The 25,497-nt window shown below is 36.0% G+C and overlaps 1 protein-coding gene across 1 annotated transcript in view; it reads right to left on the bottom strand.

Annotated features, from left to right (window-relative positions):
- The window catches only part of IQCK (IQ motif containing K), a gene marked incomplete at both ends in the record, with an annotated part of 47,523 nt that overhangs the window by 4,959 nt on the left and 17,067 nt on the right, over positions 1-25,497 (bottom strand). Inside the window, 2 exons of the mRNA XM_082313950.1 lie at positions 11,451-11,562; positions 17,534-17,618. Of these exons, the coding sequence (XP_082170076.1) occupies positions 11,451-11,562; positions 17,534-17,618 (197 nt within the window). The remainder of the gene's footprint in view (positions 1-11,450; positions 11,563-17,533; positions 17,619-25,497) is intronic.

Here is a 25,497-nt window from a genome sequence, read left to right as displayed (position 1 = left end):
AGGAGCCCCTCTGAATCGTATTTTAAGACTCCACTAACAGTTCGTGGTCTTTCTTTCCCTGCCCCCTCCCCCCTCGCCTGCCATTTTTTTAATCAAAACAGTCTCAAGTCTAGTTTTGCTGCAGGACTACGGAGGTTTTAGTTTTTAACTGGTGACAGCCTTTTCTCCAGACTTTTAATGCATCTCATAGTTATAAATAGAAACTTTGGTTTTGCGTATCTAAATGACTAACAAAAAACACCAACAGAATTTTCAATAAAAATGCTCCCATTTTTTCACTATTACCTTGAAAAAGGTTAAAAGAAGAAAAAGAAAAAAAAAAAGACTGCAAAACCCATGGAGAACTTCTCCTCTCCTTTAAAACAGAAAAACAAACAAACAAAAAAATTATGTTTATATAATCACAGGAAAATCGCCAAATTGCAATTGTCTTTTTTCCGTTACAAATCACTACAAACAACTGCAGAGCGATGGGTAAAAATACAGCTTTGGTACTGGAGGATTAGTTCAGGCTTGTCCTAGCAGATACACTGCTCTGCCTGTGTAAGCACAGTTCAGAAGATCACATATTTTGTAGCTTATCTAAATGATCATCTTTCCTTTTTTTTTTTTCCAAACATTGCCAACGTAGTTTCAGAAATTAAATGTTACTGTAATCTTTATAACTTTTCAAAGACGTCTGAGTCCAGGGTGTGGACCAATAAAGTGGAATCTGCATCATGAGTCTTATGACTTTTATCACTACATTCTCAGCTGTTAGTGCCAAGATTAAACTTTCAGAAACATCTCAAGCATCTTGAATTAGGCTTGATGAAAACCACCACATACTCAGCTATTGGCACTGTTTTGTTCTTGGATTTTCTTTAAAAAAAAAAAAAAAAATTAAGGTCTTTTGTGTAACTGAAACCTTATACGTGTGCTTTTAAATCAAAAGCAATCACATATATGAACCCATTTTAAACCATTTTGACTGCAGCACTCTTGTTTTCAGAAAGAAACAACTGACTACCTGTAAATACAGTAATATTTAAAAAACAAGCAGAATCAAATTCTTTTAAGTGCAGTGTCCTACTGACAGCAAGTAGCCTCCCATTTTAAACCTGTTTATACAGCTCAGTTTGAAATAAAATAATTTGAGGAAATACCTTCAACATGTCAGATCTTAACATATATGTGTGTGTGTGTGTATATATATATGTTATATAATATAACAGATATATTAAAAGTGTAAAACCATGGAATATGGGGAGGTCACCACACAAGAGCTTCATAATGAGATTAATTAAAGAATTACAGTTACAGCAAAAGGAGAGCAGATGAAATTAGAAACAAATTATTTTGTTTAAAATTTCCTAAAACATGACTACATTTCAACCCCCCTTGGGGGGGGAGAAACTCTCACATAAAACTGATGAATTCCTCACAGTTTACTGAGCTGAATTTTCCTAAATAAAGCACAGAGATGCAGTCTTTAAGAAATCCATTAGCTATTCAGACTATGTCTTTTCCTAATCCAGCATTACAAGCTGCAGTACATTTTAAATATTTTTTTAAGCCTAGTGTAAGATGTCCCATTTATATATATCCTGTTTTCAGTATTTTCCTTGGGAAACTACTCAGTCCTGCAAACATCCATGCAATTGTAACTTCATTTATGGCCCCGTTAATAAGGGTCCGTTAAAGCACATGACTATACTCATATGTTTGTTTGTTTATGGAATGAATTCCAAGAAGTTTCACAGTGTAGCCATTTTTTTCTGGGTAGTGAATTTAACATTTTTCCCCTCCTCAATTAACTCTGCTTTGATGTGACATGGTTATTTACTTTGATAGGATTACATACAGCCATCCTTCAAAAGTATGCAGACTAGACTTCCCCTGTGCAACTTAACTTGGTATGTGTATTTAGCTTTCGAATCCTTCCTCAAAATTCAGGTAGAGATGTATCAATCAATCACAGCTGTACAGGAGTGACTGACTGCATTTCCTTGCTTCTTGACAGTATGCATCTGTTCCTGCTCTAGCGCTCCTAAAATATGCAGCCTGTTCTCCCCTTTATCCACAATCTCATTCATAGTTTCAAGGATTTTCCAGTGACAGAACACCTACATTTGGAGGTCTTCAGCATGTTGCTGGTTGCCTCTTCCCAAGGGAAAAGATTCTTTCCATGAAAGAAGTATTTTTAAAATCTCTCAGTATAGGTCAGTAATAACTTCTACTGCCAAAGCAGAAATACAGCTTGAAAATCGAATGGAATGTAAAGGAATATTCCCTCCTGTATCTGGAAATCAACCCCCCACCTGCTGTGAAGATTACTTTCTGTCTCAGTTTGGTTTAACTAGATTTTCCACACACTGTGTACATTCACTGTTACAGAAGTGCCTTACAAAGCCAAGGCTATGGTTGATCTGTAAGAACTGCTAGCTAATAGGGTCACAATTGTTTTTGCCATAAAACCAGGAATATTTATTTCTTTTACTATTTTCCCTAAGAAGAACAATGTTTTTTAAAAATAAAATTTTACAAATTTTACACAACTAAGAAAAAGAAAAGAAAGCCCTTCAGAAATGAAACAGCTGAAAGTACTAGACAGTGTATACAGAACCAATTGTCTTTCCAACAGCACACCGGCAGAGAACTAACCATTGTAACAGGCAGTGTCAGTAGAGTGTTTTGTTCACGTAAGTGATGAATGAAGATTGAGGTATTTTCATTAAAAAGGTCAAATATTTTCAAATTCCTTTCATTGTAGGACAGATAGATAGATACTTTTTCGTTTCCAGTGATGTCTCATCAGTACTGCTTCTGCATAACGCACTGCTCAGAATCATGACTAGATGGGGTTTGTCCACTGCATGGAAGCACAAATCAAATCAACCAGGTTGTTAACCAAAAAGCGAAGCCTATTTCTTCTTGGAAACGTTAAAGCAAAAATATGACTGGAGCTATGTGGGATACCAGCTAGAATACAAGAAGATGCAGCAAACTATGTCCAGTTTCAAATGGATGTTTTAGGCTGCAGATATTGATGAAGTTGATATGGACAGCCCTAGATAAATGCACACTGGGAAAAGAAGTTCTCCGAAACAGACAATCTCATGGTAGATCATCAGCCTCGTGAAACCAAGAGCAGGTCTTGCTATGTGTGTGCCACTGTGTCACATCCTGCCAAACATGATTTCAAATATCATGCATGTTATTAAATCACCTATTTAAATACATTTACATTAAAATAATTTCAGCAAATTGGAATAATAAAATCAGAAAGGACATAATCTTCCCCCCCCCCAAAAAAAAAAAAACCAGCTCATCTGCTATTCACTCACATCCTCTGGAGGTTGTTTTTTTATTAGCTGTATTTTCTGTAGAAGGTAATACTTTTTAAAAATTCTGTAAAATATTCTGGAACAAATTGACCCCATCAGCTGTGCTATATTAGGGAGAATTCTCTTCCTCCCTGCAAGTCTAAAGCTGTGAGCCACTGAACTGAGTCTTGAGTGCTATGCTTCTCTCTACATTTTCAGTCTGAAAGTAGAAACTGTTAAGAGTAAGGACTATCACACCTTAAATATAGATCATTTTGTGGAATGTAATGTTTCAGCAGTAGAGCAGTATAGCAGACAAAATGTCAGCTAAGAATGCTGTAGCTTTATGATCTTAGGTAAAGGCTGAAACACACACGTATTTTTCTTTGCACTGAAAAAGAAATTTGGCAGGCATATGCATTAAAGAGGTCAACAGTCCTGCAAGATGCTATTAATTTATAAAGTAATTTTCATGCAAAGTTTTCACACTTTCTATCCCAGAACACTTTTCAAAACTAGTAATAAATAGTATAAAAGACAGTGAAAGAAGAATAAAGAATTTTACAAACAAAGAAAAAAAAAAAAGAGACACTTTAATCATGCTGTGAAGCAGGGAGAGAATCAGTGGTTTATATGAGGCTACATTATACCCTGGCCTACCAAACCAAGTAGACATACCATGCAGAGTATGGTTTCACATGACACAGCAGGCACAGGACAGATTAGCTGATCTAAAAGTGAGCGGCCACCACTAATGGGCAGTTTTCCTTCCTTCTATTACTGTTGTACCATTTCCCTTCTACTGGGTGTAAGGATTGTGTTATTACCGGGCAAGTCAGGTTATCGGGCTGGTCCAGCAGAACACTAACGCGAGGGGCAGCGGAACAGGACTGAAGAGCAGTTCCTTGTCAGATCTGCCAGCTGAACCAACTCACCATGAAGCCATGACTGCTAGAGCCAAGAAAAGGAAAGGATGGCAGAATCCCTGGTCGAGGAAGGACGGGACTGCCTTTTTAATGGGGAAGTTGTTGGATCACCTTAGCTGCCCCATAAAAATCATACTTTTGGTGTCTACTTGAAAAAAAACCCTCGAAGTGTTTCATTCTGGTTATGTTCTAATGAAAACTAAAACTTCACCATTTGTTTCAATAATAATGAACATGTTCTAACACACTTTCTGAAACCAGAAAATAAATAAAGAATGCCTTTGGCTTTGTTAACTACAATCAGTTTACATTTCTAACTTTCTCTTAATATCCTTTTTAAATATCACACTGGTCAAGATTATACACACATACTTTCATAAAATTATACATCTTTGCCTAAAACATACCCATGAAATAAGGTATACATAGCACTGTGCTGAAAGCCACAACAAAGCGGAATCGGACTGTTAGCTCACCTCAACTGAGTCTTTGGCTGATATTTTCATGGAAGGTATGCTGATCTTTCTAGTAGTGTCAATAGAATCACATTACTGCTCGAGTCAGCATTTTCTAAAAGCTATTTGGCAGCTCACCATTCATCCCCTACAGTTAGATTCAACACTGTTTACAGCATCTAATAAACAGGGTTACAGTCATATACAAATTTAAGAGACGCTACATTGTTATTCTTAATGTAGTTAACTTTGTAATAAATTGCTGTATCTATTTAAAAATGTTTTTCTTCTTTCGATCATGAATCTTAATGCTTTATTTGTGACACTGAGTTTTTAGTAACAATAAATGCTTTGTCCTGCTTGATGTGAAGACCTCAGTGGTTTAATCAAAGGGGATTAATTGAATTAACTGAATCAATTAATTCAGTGAAACCACATGCACAGAAAAACAAGGTTAAGAAGTAGTTGTGCTATGCTATTCATTATTGTATAAGCGCTCACAATCCACTTCAGTGCAAAGTCAGCTGGGTTAGACTGAATCACTGGTAAAAGCAGTTTAAACTAACCTTGCTGACTTTACCATGAAATAGGGTTTAACGACATTAATAAACAGCAGAATAATAATAGCAGAAATGAAAGCAGCTGGAGCACTAACAAAATTAATTATGGCATCACAGCTGAGATTGATAATGAAAACCCCTGGACAGTAACTTCTCAAACTAGTACAGCTGTTTCCAAATAGCCATCTGTCTGGGCCCCAAGGCTATTTTATGTATGGATACTCTTAAATTAACTTAGCAGAGCTCAGTTAAGGAATTACAGAAACAATGTGATAATATAGAAACCTAATGTGATATAGGCAATATGAACTTGCACTGGTTTAAGAAAAAAATTGAAAAGGGGCAATTTTACAACTTTCTTTGAAGTGTGTCTGTGAAGTTTCTTCAAAGTTGTGTGTCCTAGAGTCCTAAAATAATTGATTTGATGACAGGAAAGCTCTATGAGAGTGATTAAAAGGAAATATGTTTTTCCTTTCGAAACAATTGGCGAAGAAGGCAAAGGAAATCTTATTACTACATTACTCTCCAAACCAACATAAATATAGTTTATGGAAAGATTAAATTTCTTCAGAGACAGGAGTTTTTTGAATCAATTCAACTGCCAAATGACACCCTTAGCCCCTACCTTTCTTGGTTGCAACATTTTGAAAACAGTTTCATCTTGTCCTCTGAAAATGCACTTGTGATTTTCTCCTTTAAGATTTTACATGCGTGAAGACTGTAAACTGTCATCCTCTAATATCATATAATCATCTAATATCATCTAATATCGCATACATCCTTTTTTACAGTGGTATGTTGTAAATACATAGGTTTATTTCTTAGAAATAAGTGGGAAACATATGCATAACTCTTACTGGTATCGTGGACAATGGAACATGTGAAAAAACGTGCCTTGATGAGATGATGTAAATGCTAACAAACTGAAAACAGAGAGTCCAAAACACAAACATTAAACTTCAGTCATTTCAAATGAATTAGCAAGCCTGCTAAGTCAACTTCTATCACCACCTTCAGGAATGCAATTTTTCAACAATTAACACTGCCAGAATTAAATATGTATTACAAAGAGAAGAATTTGGCTTTTATTTTTTAAACTTCTAATGAGACAAATTTTATCATAGTAAATTTGAATCCACTGTTTTCCGATCTTCAAAAACAGATCTATTTATGTCTTCTTTAAAAAAAAAAAAAAAGATGCCTACTTTTTTTTTTTTCAAAGTAAACTCTTAATAAACCATAGTAAATAGGCTATGAAACCCCACAAAGACTTGAAGAAAACCTTGGTTGCTCTGCCGAAGTTTTCTTTACATGTCAGTCAGGTCTGCTGGTAGACAACTTATGTCTTATGGATTTTATTTTTCATCATTTTTGTACACTGTTACTAGTTACTACTTTGTTTAATCTTCTAGCTCTAAGCTACTAAAGCCAAGAATTCTACTTCACTTACTGCATACAAACACCCATATATATACACGCATATAAATGCAGTTTTTCCCTGTTGTGATGTATGATTTTGCTCCTCAGAATGAATTCTCTTCAGCTATAAAATATCCCTTAGGCAATTGCATGGGTTGGTAAATAAAACCTGACCTTTTGTGGATTAAAATTGCAATATAAATATGAATAAATGTTTGGAAAATCTATGCAGCCCTTGTAACAAACTGCTATCACAAAAAAAATCATGACAGCCTTCCAGTTTTGGTATTTGTACTATGATGTATAGTACAAAATTCTTTTTGTTCTGAACATTTCATAATGAAGCGAAGCAGTGATCAAAAGGTCCTGCACGTAGCACAGTGCAGACACAGAAAAGCGTGTCAGCTCGTAACACCTTGCAATATATAATACTGTAATAGCCAGGCAACTGAGGAGGCATGATACATAAAGGAAGGTTTTGAAAACAGTGTCTTTTGAAAAATTATTCTTTTATGACAGCTTTGATATCAGCTGATACTTAACTATCATTATAATTTCAAAAATTCTACCCTGACAATTCTGCAGACTGAATTCACACTTAAGCCTTCCCAGCTGAAATACAACCTGCAGGAATAGCTTCCATTGTGGTCCTGCTGGTGGTGTAGACATGCAGAACTCCTTTTGAGGTTGTCATTCCTTACTGTCTTTCTTAATTATAAGCCTGCCTCTCAATGTATCTAAATATCTACTCAAAGAAATCTATTGCTATTTGTATAGCACTGGTATCAATGCAGACTCCTTCTTATGACAAGAACTCCTAACACTGGGAAGAAACATTGGAAGAATGTCAAGCATTTTGAAGTGTACGCAGGACACCACCTAATTCTGCAATTGGAATTGGAAAAGTAGATTTCTCCACTGGATATTTTCTAAGGAACTCAGGGTGTAATACATATAGTATAAACCTTGCAATATTACAATGGAAGTAGATTTTACTGGACACATTCTATGAAATAGAATCATAGAATCGTTTAGATTGGAAAAAAAACTTTAAGATCATGGAGTCCAACCGTTAACCTAGTGCTGCCAAGTCCACCACTAAACCATGTCCCCAGGCACCACATCTACCCATCTTTTAAATACCTCCAGGGATGGGGACTCAACCACTTCCCTGGGCAGCCTGTGCCAGTGCCTGACCACCCTTTCAGTGAAGAAATTTTTCCTAATATCCAACCTAAACCTCCCCTGGAGCAACTTGAGGCCATTTCCTCTAGTCCTAAATAGCATGATGCAGCTGAAGCTAGCCGGCAGGAGCTTCAATCCAGCTCACACATTTTCCCTGGAGATCACAAAGAATGGCTGTTTGGGCAGGAAAAGTACCTCCAACAGGAAAATGCTTTTCCTTGCACTTGCAAACATGCAAACCACAGAACTATCCAGTAGCTGCTGCTGCAGTCACCATCTCTCATCACAGGGAAAGCAGCAGAACTGGAGACACCTCCCTCTGTGCAAGAGCTCTGCGTAGCGTAGGTAAGCCAGGAGGAGTTGCTGAGGTTGTCCAGGCCCTGGGGAACATGGTGGATGCAGTACTTGACTGCGATTCTCTCAGTTGCAAACATTAAATCACCCTGTGGTACCATCTTGTGCATGTGACTGGCGGGTGAGCACTGCAGAGGATTAAGGGAGGAGGCAAGCAGAGGCAGCTCTTTAACAGTGAACACTGTCCTAGAGGACAAGAGTTGCCACTGATTCACTTCATGTTATGTGACAAAATGTGGATTACTTCAGAAATCCAGAGCAGCAATTTAAAATGTTTGCTCCCAGTACAGCCTGGCGTTTGCTGCACAGCTGTGGTGTGAGAGTGGGTTTAAATACTCTTCCACTTTACACAATAGAGGAGAAATTGTGTTAAAATAGCACCATGTATTAAGATATTTACTGGAAAGATTTATACTATGACTACTGAACCCTGTGTTCATTAGAAAATACCCACTGGAAATACCTACTTATCCAATTCTGATTGCAGAATTAGTTGGTGTTCGGCATACACTTCAGAAGGCTTGATGGACAAACTTAACACCGTATAACTACAACATTACCCCGACTACATGTCCTAAAAACTAGTGCTATCCAACAGATATGCAAGTACAAACAGGAAATAATAATAGAAAAGACGTTTAGGGAATCAAAGGTTTGCCAGTGGGGAAGCTTGAAAACATGGAGAACTTACCAATAAATGTTTGTGTTTGCTGGTATTATAATAAGTAGCCCATCTGAAAGTGCTGGGATTTCACACAAGAAAGAGTCCAGCGTTTGTTTAAAATGTTATTATTAGCCCCAAGTGCCTATTACATTTATTTTGTGTGAAGGAAAAAACATCAAAATAAGGAAAACTGAAAACAAGAGGCTATTTTGTAATCCCAGTTGTTATAATGATCATTACTAGTGACAGATTTCTCCTTTTGCATACGTGAAAGGCGAAACTTCTTTCACCTTTAGGCAAAAATTTCAAAAGAAGATGGCAAGCAGAAAAGGAAATGTGTGGAACTTTCATGTCATCCGTTTAGCCTGATCTACTTGTAACTAATGATAGATAGAATGGATGCACAATAAAAAGTGAAAGAATAATTGCAGTGCATCAGGTTAATGACCTGACTGCTGTTAATTCCTTTCACATTTACAGAGCATGGACTGTTTTATAATTAAAATGCTTCATAGGGAAGTTTTAGTTGTATCATCTATTAACAAGCAGGACAGTTTTGACATTAACAATAGCCACAAAAGATTTGATGACTAGAGTTACTGAAGAATTGCAAGGTTCTAGTCACTTACAACAAGCTCCAACTGCTACAGCAGTGATGTTAATAAGTACTATTTATTTATGGACAGTCTTACTGTAGTTTCTAAAATAAAGCATACTGTGAGGATGTCAAACACTTAATTCCAGAATACCCTATTTCATATACGTGCATGAGTACAATAACTCTATTTAATTAAAAAGAACAGTTAAGTTGCATAGAGAGTAAGGAAAGAAAAAAACATATGAGTGAAGACCCAGCAGGACATATTCAATGTCTCAGCTTAGACTTTAAATGTGTAGAAACTGGGCACCTGAAGGTGAACCAGCGAAACAATGGCATGGTCTATAGAGGCAGCAAAGATAAAGAGCTCCAAATGGTGACCCACAAATATTCAATGCTGAGTGAAAAGCTACCTAGGTCATTCAGCAACACAGAGGACAGAGGCCTCCTGTTAAGCTGCCTAATTCCAGATTACACATCAGCAATTTTCTGTCACTTGAAATCCAGAGTTGTAGATTTTTCTGGATAGTAGGTATCGCACTGACCAGTTCTCAGCCCTTAAAAACCTTTCACAGAAACCTGATTCTAAACTCTCTCACCCTGCAGGGATTCAAATGTAAGTTTTTCCCTTTCTCAGTGAAGTTTCACAAAAACCAGGCTCAGAATTAGGGAGGGCATCGACAGATGTGCTTTTGTGTACTGACCTGATGAGTTCTAAGCCATGACTTGCCCCTCACTGTTAACTCCTGCCAGTCACCTGGAGATTGGCACTTTCTCAGCCATGAACAGTAACCAGGTATGAGAATACCATCTCATATTCTGCTCAGTTTAACCGAACTGTGGGCTGCTGAAAGTCATTATCCCTCTCTCTCCCCAGTTCACTTTTTCCTTTGTGTTAGGTACAGGAATTGTGTGGCAACAACATTGTGGAAAACTAACCTGCCCCATACCAAAACCCCTCACTGATCCAAACCCATGGTGCAGTTACACAATCACTAAAATTGATGCAAGAGCTACAGAGTGGGATCAACCCTTTTGGCAGCTACCAGTTTGATCCAATTGACTGCGTGAAACTGCACCCCGAATGCTCTTATGTAGTTCAGGGCAAAGATCAGCCATCTGAGAACACATCTGCGACAGTGCTATCAGACTGAAGGACCACACAACGGTGACTGGTACAACGTAATTTTCCCTCTCTTCAACACAGGAACAACATAGCTGAACAACCTCTTCTCACCTCCATCTACTGGTGTGCAGTTCACATCCCTACATGTATCATGTTTGAGTCCAGCCCACAGAGGCTGATAAAATGTAGAATGGTTGAGGAGCTAGTGAATCCTCCTGCATTAGTAGACAAAGAGGCTGGGCGAATAATCATAATTACACCTCTGTGCCTGAGTAAGTGAATGATAACTTTGGCCTTGTCAGTAAAACCTTGTCCACAATCAGGGCAAAAAGGAAACGTGTTACAGTGTCGGTTCTTAAAGCAATCTGGCCTCATTTCCCTTGGCAATTATATGGGGTTGTTTGGGTTTGTTTTCTTTTTTTAGAACTGTACAGGCCAACTTCTGCTATAAATAACTACAGGAAAATGCCAGTAGAACATTTACCAAATAGAAATCCCACAGTTCAGAACAACTGTACAACAACCCGTCTCGTAAAAATCGGTATTCATATGTTGTGTAGCTGGCAGGGGTCTGATCCTGCCCTAGGAAATACTGTGCCAGCACATTATCATAGTCCTCTGAAATTATTGAGCTTTGGCCCTGTACTGTATTTTTAATTGCCACTTTCAGCTATACAGGCAACTAACTTAAAGTAGTGACTGTAAAGAAACATCCAGGCATTTCCAACAGACATTGCCTTTTCGCTCGTGATTCGTGTCTTACGGTGTGTCCCATTTCTTAATACAACTTGAAATATAAAAATTAAACACTTAATGTAAAAAGAAAAATCATTAAAATATACAGTTTAATTCACCTACCTTTGGCTTCCTGCTTAGCCCAGAATTCTTTCACTTTTTTAATAATGTTTTTGTCCTCTCTCAGCTGCTTTTGCCACTGACGTAGCTCTTGTATTTCACTATCACAGCGGACCTGGGAAAGGGAAAACAGAAAATGCAACTAAAATTATATACGTTCATGTTACCCAAGACAATGAGACAATTTTTTTCATGGGGCTGTGGCTGGGCAAATACATGACATCCATCCTTTTTGCAAGGCCTGATATAAAATCACAATCCCAGAGGTTTACAGTTTTCAACTTATACAGAAATAAAACTCACATAACTGACAAACCACATTGAAAACATAAATATGCCAATTAGGGGATCGTTTTGATTACCAAGGACTCCTGAGAATGTGATTGCAGTGAGACGCTTATTCTTTGAGTTAATTAAAATTTAAAGCATTATGCTGAAGGGTATTAGTGCCTTTAGAAAACCACACCACTATAAAAACCAACCCATTGACCAACATAATAGAGCAGAAGAGGAGCATGAAGGGTCATACAGCAGGAAATTTATTCCAGCAAACTGATTCACACCTGCTACCAGCTGCAAATAGGCTTACTGACAATCCCAGCCATACAATTTTCACAAACAGGAGAGCCATTAATCTGTTATTTAAAGTAATTGGAATGCATTACATGATATCTATTCTTTGTCCGTCAGTCACCCCTATGAAGGGCGTAATTCTGCTTCCACATAAAATGACAATAGTCACAGGCCTTGACTCCATTTAAGAGCTAAGTTGAATTCTTCTATTATTGCTTTTGTACTGGTGTAGATCCTACTAATATAAGAAAGAGCTAGCTTTGCATCAACAGCTTTTACCACTCTGCTACTTGCACTTGTTCTAAGCAGGATTTGATTAATTATAGCAGTATGTTGCCAGTTGTCTACCTTGGCATTCACACAATTACTACCTCCAGTGCTACCGTCCCTCTGACAATAGTGGGAAGGGGACACGCTAGTATTAGCTTAGACATTGGTAAGTGACTATTCTCTTAGAGTCATATTCAAATTATAATAGAATTATTAAAAATGCAGTTTCTGTTTTTTCTAAATGTTACATATATAAAATGTCATTATGTTTTAGGACTTAATGTCCTAGTAATTCAGGCTGAAATTGAATAACATGGTAGAAACAAGCAGCAATAAGCTTGCTTTCTCCTCGCACACTTTTGCTTTCAGGAAGCCGAACACTTAGTTTTCTAGAAAATTTCTTATATTTATTTTATTCTTACATGATATGGTAATGAGTTTGCTCTGTGATTTGAACTCTGTTACTCTATTCCATTACACTCTGGTTTTCTCCGACTTTCCTGAGATACATACAGAGCAAAAGAGCAGGACTTAGTTTTCCACTAGTTAAAAGAAAAAAACTAAACCCTTAAAGAAAACAATATAAATTATTTATCAAAAGTATTCTTTCCATACGGAATTTCTCCTTTGTGGTGCAGCTAAGACTGCAATAGACAGTAGCTGAACTCCCACAGCACTTTTCAATCCACTTAGAAGATAACTTGCTATATTTCAGATACTGCACTAGCAGAGCAGAAATACAGTACAAGGTTACATGATCAATACAGACAGGCAAGACTTTTACTCAGTGACTTGACATCGGATACCTCTTAGGCCTCTAATAATATCGCATTATACTAATATAGTTCTGTATTATCTTCTATAAAAGTTATATGAAGTTCTTACAAGGTTGAGATGAAATTTTAAAAATTAAAAAAAAAATTACTAGTGATCTTCTTTTCAGCTATACAAAAAAATCAAAATTATTTTCTATTAAATCCATCAACTACTGTTTCAAAAAATACAATATCATCCCAAACACGGGATAGTTTCTTTAGGCTTGCAAGAGACATTTTTTTCTTTTATACGGTCATGTACGCTTTTATAGAATCCATAATTCCCTATTACATGGAGTCAGGTTATCTGCACAGGAAAGGGTTAAGGGAATGCTTATGGGACGTATAAATGACAGTAGCAGAAAAGAGGCAGGATGATAGAGAAATTACTACCTCTATTTCTAACTATAAAATTTTTGAAAATTTTTGTCCATTTATAACTGCAGCTATGCAAGACCTGTATTTTGGCCCGTGACAGGGCCGCAGTGATCTCTGTATACTGAAAATGAAGACAGTAACTCTTAACAGTTAAAAGATAAAAGGCAAGTGTAGTAGATTCTGTATACTCTCCCTAGATAAATAAAATACTAGAAGTATAGTGAAATACATAGCAAAATACAGGGCTCTGAGATAAAGGCATAGTCAGATAGACTCAAATACTCCAGAGTCCAACATTAAATCCAAGCAGTGAACATGAGCTCCCAGAACAAAGTGATTATTTGGAAAAGTGAAAGAAAAGAAAAAGGAACACAGATACATCCCCTGCAGTAAAACAGGTAACAGGAACTTAACAAAATACTATCAACATGTTCTAAATATGCTTAATAGATTATAATTTAGCATAGTTGTGATAATGCCTCAGAAAGTAGTCTCTATTTTGTAATCAGAGGGCAATTCTACCATGATTAAAAAGCACGCAAATCTCCAGGCAGATAATTAAAGGTCAAGAGTCTTGTCCAAACAACTGATGTGTATCTCCTGCAGACCAGCAATGCATGAAGCACTGAAGGAGTCTTAACTTTGAAGAGAGAGTTCACTCTTACCCAAGTCACTTGTATTGAATCTACACTTGCTGTAAAGAACTGTGAATATTTGTGTGACCTTCTGGGTTTGAGCCTTTGCTAGTAGCCACAACTTGCTGGAAAGGAATATAAATTATGATAGCAAAAGCACAACACCACTTTGTAAGATACAAAGATCATAACAACACTTTGTAAGATATAAAAATAAACCTGCTTCAGTTTTGATTTAACTTTTGCTCAAGCAATATTTATGTATAAAATAGAATATTTACATAATGCTGTCCAATTTAAACTCCATGATATTACAAGATTTAGTCAAAATAAACTGCTTTCAATGCTAGGTGAGAACACGTTGGACAACAGTGGAAGGATAACACTAAAGCTTTGACCAGAGACATTAGAGGAAACTGTATTAATGAAAAATCCCTTCAGTCTAGAGTAGTTATGCAAATTGTAAAGATTAAAAAGACCCCATAAAACAAATGGCACTAAGCACGGATTCTGCAGTAGAGGGGTGAAGGAATATATCTTCTTTTATTGGAAAAGTGCTTGGAAAATTGATACCTACCAATCAAGGGTTTTCATCAGATACTGAATACTGCCTTGGCCCACGACAGATGAATGGAACCTCAACAGAAGAGGACAGTGAGAAGCGAAGAGAAAGAATTCTGATGACAGAGCTGTCTCAAGCCTTATTTGGGTGCTCCTCCTTGCCCTCAAAGAGACCTCTCAAGATGACATCTTCCTTTCTGATCTCCTTAGAGTACTCAGCAGTTGTAGCTTCCACGGCTGTTTGTTCTGGATTTTAATTCTTTATTAAACTTGAAATAATTTTCAGAGTGCTCATCAATGGCTTTGTATGAAAGATTGTAGAAAGGACTTTGTTGATGGCAGCCATTAATTCTTACTACCAAACCAAGTATTTTTCTGAAATTTGCTTCAGATAAGGATGAATGTACTGCTTGGATCATGCCTTATTATCAAAAAGTTCTCAATATTCTGTACCTATAGCTTTTTTTCCCCCTTTACATAGAAAAACCTTTACTGTCTGATCCATTTTTGCTGATTTCCATGTGTTTTTGATACAGGCACACTCAGCTAGATGTGGCAGAAACAAGTGAAGTGTCATGAGAAGACACGATGCTCAGTCAGCTATATAACTAGATAAACTCTACTGCCTAGATCAATATGGTTAACAAAATACTTCAAAAATGGTCTGAGTCCATAGAAGATGTGTCCAAGAAAAAAAACTTGCTGTGGTTTCTCACACTTTATATGACATTGTTTAATAATAAAAAACCTACAAGGTTTGCATTTGGGATTGTTGTTTGTTAAACAATCTTAACTGTTAAACAATCTAAACTTGTCTTAACAAGTTGTTAAAGACAAAACTATCCTGCCCAGATTTCTGAGTCTTTTACTTTTTCTGAAATCCAACAGTGAGTCCAGAATCCTTCTCCACCCATCTTCAAACAAGCACCTATGGCATGTGATTTTATGTCCTTTAAAGTGTATCTTGAGAAGACCAATGATGTACACTGTTTATCACAGCACTCTGTAAAATATGTATGTGTGCTTGTGTTTAATTATTCAATGTTATCACAATATTTAAATTTTTATTTCAATAATAGTGTTTAAAAGCTCCAAGTTCTGTGAATTATAAAACAAGGTTTAATGAGAAACATCAAAGAGTTTAAAATACTGACACAATAGTATCCTTAGAATGCAAAAGGGCATTATTTGTAAGCATTCAGTTATTGCCACAATAAATCAGTGTTAGCTGACAGAGCTATTTATTTTAAAAGCAAATCATCTGAATTCTTTGGTAAATTTTATAACATACTTTATCATTAATCTGATGAAATCCCATTTAAGCTTAGTGTTCTCTTAATTTACAAGCCTAAGGATAACACATTGCCCTATGTAGTAACTTGTTACTAATGATTTTTATTTTATATTCTGATTTTAATTTAAATTTTAATTTTTAAAAACTCAAGTTCTTTCAGATCTAATAAGCTAAAACCTGTAACAACTAATTTTATAGTCTGAATTATTTTTGATGTCTCCTACTTTTTATAGCTACAGTTTCTCTCTCATGTCTGGGAACTGATTTAGAATGACAAATACTACTGTGACAATTTTGAAGTTAATATACATAGCAAGGAAGGATAGTGCCCTTCAGAAGCTTTTGTAGAAGCCCAAGGTATCTGAGCAACCTTGCGCTGTTCAGCAAACATAACTGTTACTGGATAATGGCTGCCTTTGCAATACTCCACTGTAAGGATGCCTGCAGTGATATTGTCGGTGCTAATTAATGTTAGTGTCAATGCCATCTCTGTTTAAAAAAAGAAAAATAAAGGAAAACGAACAAGCAGAAAGCATGACAAAAATCTATCAGTCAAGAAGATCATTTCAAGGTATTTCATCATCTTAGGCTGCACAGCACATTATAGTAGCCACTCATATATTCATGCTTGTTACAAGTAGTAAAGAAGAACTTAGCAGAGATTGTTTTATACTGATTGTTATTTAAACACCTGACATACAAACAGAAGATGTCTCACTGTCCATCACAACAAAATTACTGCTATATCTGGAGACTATTTACAAGCTTAAATTTTGATAAAGGCAGTCAAACACATTTCTTCCTTTGTCACCAAAGTCACCTGAATTTCAAGTCCATTTCTTTCCAAGACATGAAGGTGTTAGAGCCTTTCAAAGAAATATTTGGCAGAATCTGTTCGGGATTTACAAAATAATTTATTTCATACCCTAGGCTTAGCATGGCTGTTACCCTCCAAAATAATAGTATTAGCCAATTTTCTTTGTATTTATTTTATGCACCTTGCTCTTCCCCCTTAAATTGGGGATTGCATTAGAGTTGTATTACTAGCATGGCTTGCAACATCTGCTCGCCATTTTGTTTTCCCTTTCCTTGAATAACAGCCTTCATGCCTCTCCTACATCTCTCTCTCGTTCTTGGTCCCAGTTTTTTCTCCTTTGTTTCTGTATGCTTTAATTTCTTAACACCAATCCTTCTTGTGCATCTCCACACTCACTCACATATCCCTGCACAAAGCAAAATAACACTTCATCCCTCAGCAACTAGCCAAAGATCAATTAAAAAAAAAAAAATTGTTCAGTGTTAATTGTACGTTTGAAAATGGAATTTCTGCAGCTTTTCTGTTGTTGAGGAAAACAGTGAGATTACATCAGCATAAATGCCTGTGAAAAAATTGTAGTCACTAGGCATAAGGCAGAGCGACATCCAAAGCCAATGAACCATGGGGGTCTCAGCAGCTATTTATAGTATCCCCTACTTAAAATTTATGTAAGGATTTTCCCTGGGGCCTTCACAGTCCTATGGTTTCCAACATCAAGCAAAATAATTATAGATTACTCTTACCCGATAACCTCTCCAGAAGGACTGAATTACTATGCTTGCTTCTTCTTCTGATAGAAGGAGAGAGAGAGGAATTGGTGGCCTAGGACTTAAAAAAAAATAATGTTTTTTAAACAGCCTATAAATGTAAAATACTTTCTTCCCTAATAGTATATTTTATAAAAAAGAAACAGGTTGTTCAGGAGTTTGAAAGATACAATTTCTTATTGCTTCAAAGATAAAATGTGCAAAGAATATCTCCTTTTAAAATATATTGTTATGTATGCTACAATAATTTCTTCTTTAAAACAATAATATACAAATTGCACATCAAACACAGCAATCTTTCTTATTCTTCTACGCAGATTTCAAATTCCTACCATTATGGCAGGGTTTGAGGTGGTGGTGGGAGGGGAGCAAGAGAAGCAGGCGTGCCATTTGTAAAGCAGAGGTTTTAGTGTGCATGCAACAATGAACAGACTTATGACATAAATGTTTCTAACAACTACTAAATACACAGAAAGTAAATATATTTTAGTACATTAATTTATATTATGATTTCATGTAAAAGTAAAATGTACTGAAAAAAGTAATGATTATCATATCTGCATAAGCATGGATCCATGTTTAGAAATGTCTAAACAAGTTCTTAAAATGCTGAAATTTTACTTTTGATAGCATATACACATTGTTTGGTGATAAAAGAAAGTAACACATATGTGAAGTCAACAATTTTCAGCCAAAATATACAGTAATTTGAAAGCATTTTTGGTGATTCTGTTGCTACCAATTTTAATGGGAAACACTCTAAACTATAATTACAATTCAGCCATCACTAACAAAAACTCAAATTACTGTATCAAATCTTGCTTCCCAAAAGCCATTTTCTATGGATGTTCATTTATTTCTCAGACACAAAGATCAGAAAGCATCCATTGAAAAGGAGAAGACAAAATTCATTTGTATAGTTTCTTTTATAATAAATGCAATTTAAAGCTAATGAACTATAGGGCAATAATGTTGCAACTCATGAAAATACCAGTTATAAACAGTCGACTTGGCACAGCGTTAGAATGGCTGCTAAGAGCCACTCTCCCTGCATGGGACACAGACTGAACACAGCTTTGACTTGGAAAACCACAGCATTATGAATCTGGATGCAGCAATCATTTAGATTTAACTATATCAAATATGTTTTTGTCTATACCAGTTGTAAACTATTTTACCAAAACTACAGACACATGCAACCCATGCAGGAACATTATTTATAGTATTTATACTATCAAGACACATATATTGCAAAGACCATCAATTAACAAGCTATTTATGCAGTCTTACATTTTCTGGCTAAAACATTACATCTGCCCTTTCTTTTGGAAATTTATTTTACAGTATATTACAGCTCAAGCTGGAAGGCTTGACAGCTTACATTTTCTTTTCACTTAATTTCATTCATATTAGTCTCTGCCCTAGTAAGCTTCCTGTGCTCTCTGATGTCGTCCTCTTAGGGCTTGTTTTCACTGAAGGAGCATTTCAACTTAGAGCACAATCTTAACTATTATCTAATGCTACACTGACTACACCGTTTCAGTCTCTGTACTCAGCTAAATTGGTCTCATCATCATGTCAGCTGGGTTTTGGCCTACATTTATTTTAATGTGAAAGAAAACCTTGGTCTGTTTGGAAGAGTAGAAATAAGACAAAAATAAAAAGAAGTTTCTCCATTAAGATAAACAGTTTTAGCTCTGTGAATATTAATTAGCATTTCTACCACTCGAGGGAAATTTTAAGTGCTGGACAAGCAAGGCTTCCTGAGCAAACTGCTTCTTATAATCAGATTTAAAAATATGAAGTTGGGCTGTGCTGGTTTGGCTGATAGGCTTTCATCCTCTGTTCTATTTTTGATCTTTTTTGAAAACCAAAACTTAGAGGGGGAAAATCACAGAAAGACCTACATATTTTACAGCAGTTATATCAAAGACATTGAACTTTCTCTAAGAGTGAGTACATCTCTAAGAAACAAACCGAGATTTCTCCTAGCCTGCAAGGCTGGCTCTAGCATTCATTTGCTTTCATTTTCAAATTATAAAAATGTCTAGTTTATAATCCAACACTAAATTTGAGAAACCAATATAAGATCAAGCAAGAAATTTTCAGTATGACAGTCACTGGCAAATATCAATCATTTCAGCAGGGCAGTGATGAAGAACAGAAGTCATGCCAGGTCCAGTTTTGTCTGAGAGAATATACGCAATTGGCTTCGGGTCAAATAAAAATAGAATCTGAGCAGAGGCAATCAGCCCTCAGCAGTGAACTACGAAAAGAGGGAATATGTCATTTGTGGCAGAAGACAGCTGTATGCCTCCAAGAAGATTAAAACTGACAGCAAAACGTACACTAGCTATATTCTGCTTATTTAGTCTTCGGTTATGCACAATCTTAAAAGCCCACACATTAAACATGTTGATATCTACTTTGATATATATCTCAGATATATTGTTTAACATAAGTTGCACCTGTAAAAGAGCATCAGTAAAATGATTTTTCTTAAGTATTGTATTTTACCACATCTGAATAAAGCAGACACTGACCAGAGGAAAGTTAAAACCCAGAAACGTTTCTTGCTTTCTGAGCAAATTTTTAAGATCCTGATTACGTGAGATACTTACTAATTATATTACATTATGCAGGTGGAATTTGGCACCCAGAAGATATAAAGCAGACTTGCATTAAATAAATGTATGAGGTATTGAAAAAGGTTCTTACTGAAGACGTGTATCTGATTTCCTCATGGACAGAAGCTGGGTTTCCCAATGAACTCTCAAGAAGGGGGTAAAAAAGGCCCTCCTTTATCTTGTCACCAAAATAGACAAGCTAACCTATGGGTGTCCTATGATGGACACTGTATACAGTCAGTATTTTTGCACAGTAATGTTCAGAAACCCCAATTGTCATTAAGTTCCCAATCTGTCCTACAAATAGAAGGTCTGATTCCTTCCTTGAAAAGGAAATATAAGAAAAAATTTAATCAAGCAAAATTTTCACTATGTATAATTCAGGATTTTGTAATTGCTCTTTTTATTAAAATCTGTTCCCTACCAGTAACAGACAACCACCAAATTGAACCAGCAGCCTGACAGCTAGCTGCCTGCAGGACCGCCGTGCTAGCTGCAGAGAGCATCATTCCCCGGGGCGGCTGGTGTGCAGGTGGCAGTGGAACGCCCAGGTGCAGCCAGTGAGCGCTCAGGGTTTCTCTCTGGTTTTAGGAAGCTCAGCAACCCCAACAAGAAGAAGCAGGTCTTCTGGAGGTCTGTGAGTTTCAGTACGACAGCCACTGCCATATTAAACAGCCACAACCACTTCACCTTTAATTTGACTGTGATGGTTATTGTTTTTGAATATTTATATCACGTGTGAACACAGGCAATGACAGAGTCACTGCAAAATTCATAATCTAAAAGACAAAAGAACAGACCAAAGAATAGGGGAATGTAAGACATGCAAGTATATGACCATGGTGATCTGCATAACTCTTAAAAAAAGGATTCTGAGAAAGTCTTTGGTTTGGAAAGTACTCCAAAAATTCATATGCTGGTCTGAACAATCAAAGAAATTATTCTGGAAATTTTTCAAACTAGTTTTCTTTTATATTTTCAGTATTTTTTATTCCTTCTCAGAGAATCTAGAAATATTACAGCATATTAAGTCCTTCTTCTTACATACCTCTCCAGAGCTGCAATAGTGTGCAACCATGAAAAAGTATTGTTTTGATTCAAAATAAATGTCTCAAAAATCTCTGATTATAGATACGATTAAGATCATTTACCCAAAAAGCAGGAAAAAGATTTTTCATAAACAATCAGACATCGAAGTACTGATTTATCTGACCTGGTATTTAAAACCAATTCGATATACTAATCATATATTACACTATCACTGTACAAGCCTCAGAGATTTACAGGGAAATATTCCCACAGACACTTGACAAAAATACCCTGGAACATTTTCACAGGTCAAACTGAGTGTGAACGGAGACCTTTCTTTGTAACATTGTTAGTATTAATACAACTATTCAACACCCAGAAAGAAACTACTAACTACTGGCTTTCTTTTGCAGTAATCTAAATGCACTAGAATAAGAGAAAAGTATCTGGAGAAAAAAATCCTTACAATATATAAGAAAACACTTTTGTGCATTATATGAGGGGTACATTTTTGAAGGACTGTGAATGTGGGAATAACCAAATTTAATCTTCTGAAGAAAGGAAGTGCAAATGAGCAGACATTTTGAAGGGTGACTCCTGCTAACTGTCTGAACTCTTCTTCTCTATCACCTTCTCCAATTAAAAACTCCTTGATACTGTCAATAGCTAAGTGAAGAATAAAAAAATACATATATATTTTGACCCCTTTCGCCCCTCTCCATTCTCTGCATCTTCCACTGCTTTGCTGGTCTTTTGAATGCACTTTGGTCTTTTGAATACTCTCAAATATAAAGGCTATAGGTTGTGAACAAACAAAACATTTCACTTTTAAATCTCCTCTTTCATTTCTGTCTCAGCCATAATTCTAACAAAACAAAACCAAAAAAGATGCAACATATTACAGTATAATGAAACTATAAAATACACTCAGAAGTATTATTAAAGTGGTCAAAGTGATAATATGCATACAATGTTAACACATACAAACTATTTATATACTTATTTACCTATTTATAATGAAGAAAAGATGTGGTAAAAAATAGTGTGGAACCAACATGAGAAAGTTGGGAAGTGGGGAGGCAGAGTCATATAACAGACAGGAGAATGAGGCAGAACAGGTGAACGGTAACGAGAATGCGAGAGGAATTAGAGAAAGCACAGCAAGAACTCTTAGTGGCGAGAACATGTCAAAATAACAACGGAGCGAGAATCTTTTAAGTTCAGTCTGAAAATTATAGTGGCCTTCTTGCCTCTTAATATGCTCTCTACTTGGGGAGGACTTAGCCATTTTAGTGATAAAACTCAGTCTTTCTTCTGTGCTTGCATACTTGCTACACATTTTGCAAGTCACAATGTGTTGCCTCAGTTTTCTCTTTTGTAGGACCAATATTTATGTACTCTGTAAGAATGTTTGTGGTCCGGGACTGAAGGAAACCAAACATGGACCTATTCCAAAGTCCACTCATGCCAACGGGGAAATTTCCACCTATGTTTGTGCACTTTAGATCAGACCGTGTATCCTGTAAACACAAAAAACTAACAAACAGCAGCAAATATAATCTCCAATTAGTGCTCTAACAGCAACATTAGGAAGATGTCACAAACCCCTAATATGTTTTCAATTTTCCATTGCCATTTTGACAATATTTACATAATTAAGACAAGTTGCAACACTGCATCAGGATTTGTAGCCATAAAACCTCAACCTTATAAAACACCATTATACAACATAAGTCTTGTATACATAAACTTTGTGCAATTTTCCAACACACAGTTGTAGTTTTTTAAGTCAAAATTTTCTCCTTCATTAATTTGAATTCTGCCACATTACTGGAATGGCACTTCTTTACTTGGATCCACACAGAATAACATCCATACAGACATATTTGTTGGACTTTTCTGTTATTACAATTAAATGTGCTGCTCATCATAAACTGCCGCCCCCCAAAAAAAACTTAAAGCTCAAATTGTTAAAGAAAATGAAAGAAAAAACATGATGCAAATTAAATATGCTCTAAACATGGCTGGTTTAGAGACAAACCAGTGAAATACAGCAGTGTGCAGAAAGCAGAGCCTGTAGAAACCGGGCACATTATGGAAAGAAAGAAATCAGTCACCCGTGTAAAATTACCCCTATTGGCCATCTGAGAACTGACAATGAAGTCAACTGTAAAGGCAGCTGAGACCAGCAGACTTCACCTAATTAAAATATTGGGGGGGGGGGGAGGGAGAAAAAAAAAATCAATGTATATATATGTATATACAGATATTTGGCAAAAAGCCACTACTTCAGATTTAGTAATCATTTATAGACATATATATATTTATCTTAGCTGTCCACTTCATTAAAGCCATGATAAATTTATTTTCGCTGTATCTGCACATTTGTTTTGGCACACACAGATAGATTAAACCAGGAAATGTGTCCTTTTGAACTGAGTATCAAGTAAATACCTCTATATAGAAAATGTGAAAATGAAGATAAATAAATTCTTGTGAATGAATGCTTATTTATAAAATACACTTTCAGTTCCTGTAAGCCCTGTAAAATATGCATACAAAGACTGATCTTCAACAGCCAGGAAAATACTTACACTTATTCCTAACCTAGATCCATATACTATTCTCTTTCATTGAATGTAAGGGTTGAAGGTGAACTTGAACAATACTGTCATATTATTAAATTCATGTGACAGTAGACTTTTATGATATCAGTATTTTTCAGAGCAGTGGAACTATTTTTTATTGTTTTCTTCGTATTTCTTTCATTGATATGCTAAAGAAGGTTGGGTAATGATACTCCCATGATGATACTCAGAATAAAGACTCAGCCTATCTATGCCAGAAAAGTAAAATTTAAGGGGGATCAGGACATAAACACAGATCACACTCTTTCCCTGTCCCTGATTCAGTACTGAGAGCTTGGTTACTTGCGATTGAGCTTCACTGCTATTCAACCAGAAACACCACTGGAAAATGCTGACAAAAGGCAACTGTGTTGCTCATTAGCATATTTATAGGAGTACAAAACATTCAGGGCTCTAATTCTATTTACTTTACTTGGCTATATCAGCAGTCTTGAATGTAGGAATAGGGACACCAGTAAGTATCTCAGCAAGTTTCCAAAAACTTTTGTTAGTTTCTTGTTAAAACTCCAGTTTCCTGTCCTCTGAAAGGTACAGCTGTCCTTTAAGGCAACAGAAATGTTTTGTGTTCTCCTGGACATGAAATGTAGATTACCAGTCAGTCCTGAGGCTGCTGCTTCTATTGCTTTTGAAATCTGCTTCGGGAACCAAGGATTCCCAAGGGATATAATATTTTGTCAGTGCTACTGGTAATATACAGAACCCAGTGGAAGATAAGGTAACTATACTGAGGCTTTTATTTACTGAGGTCATAGCAATTATTATACATACTAAAGCTGGAAACAAATTCAAATTTTACAAGCTCCTTCACCTGCAGCAACCAGCTTTTGAAGGCACAACGTCTGCATTTAAAATTCTGGAAACCGATGCAGCATTTGGGTCTCCTTATACAGGAAAAGTAGGCTGCAAGATCTCATTTAGAAACACATCATACAGAGAGTAAGGCTCATAAGACTGTGGCTTTGACTATTCTGAAAAAAACCTGAGCTTCAAAGAAAAAACTGGAGGCACTGGAGGAGAGCCAAAAAAGTCATACTCAGGTATGGAATATATTAAAAAAAGCTGGATCTCCAACAGAACAAAAATTTATCCCTCTGGGTTTTCTTGGGTTTGGTTTGTTGTTTTTTTTTTTTTTTTTTTAAGCATGAAGACCGCTTTGCACTGATAAACCCTATTTTAACACAGTGTAGAAATGTATTCCTATGTCACAGACCTTTCAGAACGCTTTCCAAGTTTAGACAAGTAACTGAAAAAGCAACACAAGAATTTACCCCTTAAATTTGCAGCAACGCTTTTTACTACTTTTTCTTTATTACTGCCATGTAAACAGTTGGAATAAGGACGCTTCCCATCAAAATTGATCAGCACTTTTTAGCATATTGTTTCTTACATATTCATAAATCCTGTTAAAAAATGAAAAGTCCTTTACAAATAAAAACGGAATTGACAATAAAAAGCATAGAATCAATTACATTTTAAATGTGATACCTGGAAGGATATAATAATAAACTATTTATGACATATCCAGAAGGACATAACAATAAATTCTCTCATTTATATTCTTATTTAATATTGCAGTCTTTCACTTCACTCTAATAATACTTACTTCATAAGCAATATTTGTTAAGAAATCTGTAAT

Source organism: Platalea leucorodia (genome assembly GCF_965183815.1).
Source record: "Platalea leucorodia genome assembly, chromosome: 5".
In the NCBI taxonomy this organism is placed as follows: domain Eukaryota; kingdom Metazoa; phylum Chordata; class Aves; order Pelecaniformes; family Threskiornithidae; genus Platalea; species Platalea leucorodia.
The sequence above is the reverse complement of the archived record's forward strand: the minus strand, read 5'-3'. Positions and strand labels throughout refer to the sequence as shown.